The following is a 3,950-nucleotide window of genomic DNA, read 5'->3' as shown; positions in this document are numbered from 1 at the left end:
TCCTGTTAAATATACCAAAACCCTTCTTCATTTTTCTCTTCAGTAGCAAGTAAATTATTAACACGAGAGTAAACTTTGTCCTTTCCATATTTCTCACCCTTGATTAACATTTAACTTGCAGAAACTTAATCTTTTCTATTCTGAGATGTGACTGCGACTGTCATATGTAAGGTAGCGTACGAGGGAAAAGGAAACAATGGTACTATATGGATAGAGTAACTCATCTATATTGCGATGTATGTGTTTCTAACGCAGAAACCTGATGACTGAAAAAAACCCCACCTGCCTTATTCAGTATAAAATTCCACTATCCCCCAAGCTGTTCCCCTAGTTGTAAGACCAAAAATAATAAATACAGCAACTGCTTTGCTGGAATTTCCTATTTAAAATAATGTGGTATATTCACATACTTAAATACAACTTCTCAGCTGCAAAGTATTTAGTGTTTTGAACGAACTGCAGTGATACCTTCAGGATTCTTGCCGAACGGGGGTACCTATCTTGGTGTAGTGTGTATGATGTAAATCCTTGCTGAAGTGAGGGTTTAGTAAAAATACATTTGTAGAGCTTTTTAGCCCCAGCCAGTCGCTCTCTTATCACTGCCTTTTTATCTTTTAGTTTCTTGTGCAAACTATTAATTTTTCAAGATAACAGAGGTTTTGAAGGAATCAGTTATGAAAATAGGACATCTTATTTGTGATACAAGGTCTGATCTTTACTTAACTACTTAGTCAAACTGCTGCTGGTTCTGCTGCCTACGTAAATTTTTCAGGGTTGGGCCAATTGCTTAAGAGCTGCTTTATAGAAGGGCTATTTATGACTATTGAGCAGTGGCATTTTTAATCCTCTGAAACTTTTTTCCTAAGGTATTTATAGCGTTAATGTAATTGATTTTTATTTTTTTTACAACGTTTGAAGAGGGGTGGGGGGTGGCTTTAAGTTCATTTCCTGGTTTTCATATAAATTCTTGAGAGCTGTGTCATACTACTCTCTATAAATGATTGACATTAAACCGACCTTTGTAAAGGAACCAAGAAAATAAAACTTGTATTTAGGCCAATTTTTTGTCTTTGCTTTTCAATTTTGGGAAACACATTATTTCTCCAAAACAATACAGGTTAGTGTGCAGTAGAATTACAGGTTTTTTAGGCCAGATTGTAATTCTAAACATAGAGTATGATATTCCTTTTTTGTGTATTCCATTTTAAAACAAATCCTGTTCAGTGGGGAAAAAAAAGTATTAATTATCTGAACAAAATTTAAAACAAAATTTGACCAAATTGCAGCAATAAAAGTAGATAGTAGATCTCGATTTTACACGTGAGAGCTTGTGATATTTTTCCTAGTTTTAATTTTACCACTAAAGCAGAAATAGCGGATTCATCCCTTCAGACTAAAATCTTGCAGAAACAACAGTCAAATAAAAGATTGCGGAGAATAAGAGAAGTGACAGAAACTGGAGAGAGGTGTTCAAGGAGCTACTCTCAGCTGTTGTTCACTTCTGGTATTTTCCATTGTAGGTTTTTCCTAGCTATTTTTCCATTACTGAATACATCAAAACAGTCATTGCTTAAGAATTAAACTAATCCAATAAAAGTTATAAACTGGGCTGCTTTCCTTTGGACTAAGGTGAACATTCGGATGAAGCCAGCAGGAAAACTGGAGTGTTCAAGTGGGAAAGGAGATACCAGCTTAATTCTTTAAATGTCCAAATACTGAAAAGATACACTGTGTATCTTCTTAAATAAGTTTCTAAAACATTTTTAAATTGTTTGTTTTTCTTTCTAGAAATAAGAATAGCCCACCACCTCACCCAGTCCTGTCTTCCATATCAGTTCTTTTTTGCTATCATCTAGGAACTGCTGTAAAAGGCTCGTTTCTAATCACACTACTGAGAATACCAAGGATTGTTCTCTTGTACCTTTATAATATCCTAAAACAAAAGGTAGGTATATCCTTCTGTAACACTATAAAAATAGTAGTTGAAAGGTGAGATTCATGAAAAAAATGTGAAGAATATACGTCTTGCTTAAAAATGGATGCTATGATGTGGATTTTATATTTTTGTCCCATTTTCTTCATTAAGAAAGCTTTTTCCATGTGCTTCCTTTTTTTTCTCTCAGCTCAGACATTTTTAAAAGCAGAAAAAAACAACATTAAAAACCACCTTTATTTAGCGTTTATATATAAAGGTTTTTATGAAGGATAAAGGAAAAAATTGGCAGAATGCGCTATTTAAAATTTTCGCATCATAAATTTTAAAAAAGCAAAGGTAAGTAAGAACATTATTGTCGCATATAAAATATCTTGTAGAAAATATTTCGTCTGCCTTATAATATGAGTTTATAGAAAGAACGTATGAAATAAGAACTATTCCAGAGATTTGTGTAGGATCCAAACCACATCTTTTAAGATCTATAAAAAAATATAGCTGGGCTGTTTTGATCGTTGCTTGCCTTCTTTCTAGCTTTCATGCATCTCCGCATCTCTCATCTTCTGCCACAAACATACCACTGCAGTTAGTTCTGGCGCTTTGGCGAGGAGAGAGGGCTGTCATGACTGCACAGCTCTGATTTTAGAGGAAGATTCAGGCAACGTTTTTAAATGTAGGTCTTCTCCTCTAGAGTTTACCTTGGCCTTGAATCAAGTTATGTATAGTTACGACAGGGTATTTACATTGATCATCCCTGGTACCTATGAGGCGTGTGTGTGGGGCATAGTTTGCGAACGCTTAAATAAAGGCCCCTTCTAATAAGATACTTGAAAGATGTGTAAGTGTCTGGGTTTATGTCACTTCCATATGAAAGCCTTGGTTATAAAACTTGGTCAGTTGGGTCAACTAAGAACTTTGTTTAAAGAAGATAGGTGGGATGAGTTGTGCTGAAAAGAAGATAGAGTATTTTCTGCCTCTAGAGGAAGCAGAATAAGTGGACTTGTTGGTTATGCGCTTTTGTAATCTGAACAGCTGTAGAAGATTTAAGTAGCAAAGAAAGATTACTCGTGTCTATGGCGGTGTGCTACAAGCTCCTTTTGGTCCAGTTGTCAAGCGTTCAGCTGAGGACGTGACGTGACCCATAGCTGTAACTGCTCCTAAAGAGACTGTAAAGTGCTCAGCCCAGTCCGCAGAAGGATTCCCCCACAAAGTAACCTTGCTCCTTCCCGTGGGAGAAAGGACAGGCTACGACCCCTTTCCATCGAGGTTCTTTCCATAGGGGGCCAGAGTAGTGGTACCAAAGGATGGAGAAGTGATGCTGCATTCTTGTAGAGCTCACCCCACCCCTGCAAAACATGCTGCTGTTTTCTGTGAACAGGAGGAAAAGTCAGGGGTCTGCAAGCTTGCAGGTAAATTCACAGACGTTTTCTGCACAGCAGTCTTCAAGCAGAATCAGAGAGGAGATTGTAGTTGAAGTCCCTTGCTCTAGGTTTTTAATAAACAGTACTTACTGAGATTAATACCGTTTCAGTAAAATCATCTCTCCAGCAATACACGGCAAGATTAAAGTACTTCTCTGCTGTCAGGAGTTTGCACGTACAGTCACCATTTTAAAGGAATTATTCCTGGAATATTTCCAAGAACTTCTTTGGAAAAAAGTTGGGAGGTTCATGGTTTCTGCACGAACAACGGTAGTTCTGGGGACCTGAGGTTTTCATATAGTGACTGGAAGATCTCTGCTTTCCAAGACAAAACAAAAACATTCTGACCTCTGGAAAAAGAAGGTTAAAAGACTCAATGTCCTGGTTTCAGCAGGGATAGAGTTAATTTTCTTCCTAGTAGCTGGTACAGTGCTGTGTTTTGGATTTAGGATGAGAACAATGTTGATAACACACCGATGGTTTAGTTGTTGCTGAGCAGTGCTGACACTAGTCAAGGACTTCTCAGCTCCCCATGCTCTACCGACTGAGAAGGCTGGAGGTGCACGAGAAGCTGGGAGGGGGCACAGCCAGGACAG

The 3,950-nt window shown here is 37.6% G+C and overlaps 1 protein-coding gene across 1 annotated transcript in view; it reads left to right on the top strand.

Annotated features, from left to right (window-relative positions):
• The window catches only part of SLC44A3 (solute carrier family 44, member 3), a 43,159-nt gene that overhangs the window by 23,276 nt on the left and 15,933 nt on the right, over positions 1-3,950 (top strand). The window contains 1 exon segment of the mRNA XM_009333766.1: positions 1,789-1,945. Within this exon segment, the coding sequence (XP_009332041.1) occupies positions 1,789-1,945 (157 nt within the window).

The sequence above is a fragment of the Pygoscelis adeliae genome, unplaced genomic scaffold (assembly GCF_000699105.1).
Source record: "Pygoscelis adeliae isolate BGI_AS28 unplaced genomic scaffold, ASM69910v1 Scaffold10, whole genome shotgun sequence".
Lineage (NCBI taxonomy): Eukaryota > Metazoa > Chordata > Aves > Sphenisciformes > Spheniscidae > Pygoscelis > Pygoscelis adeliae.
Note: the sequence above shows the minus strand (reverse complement) of the source record. Positions and strands in the feature narration are given on the sequence as shown.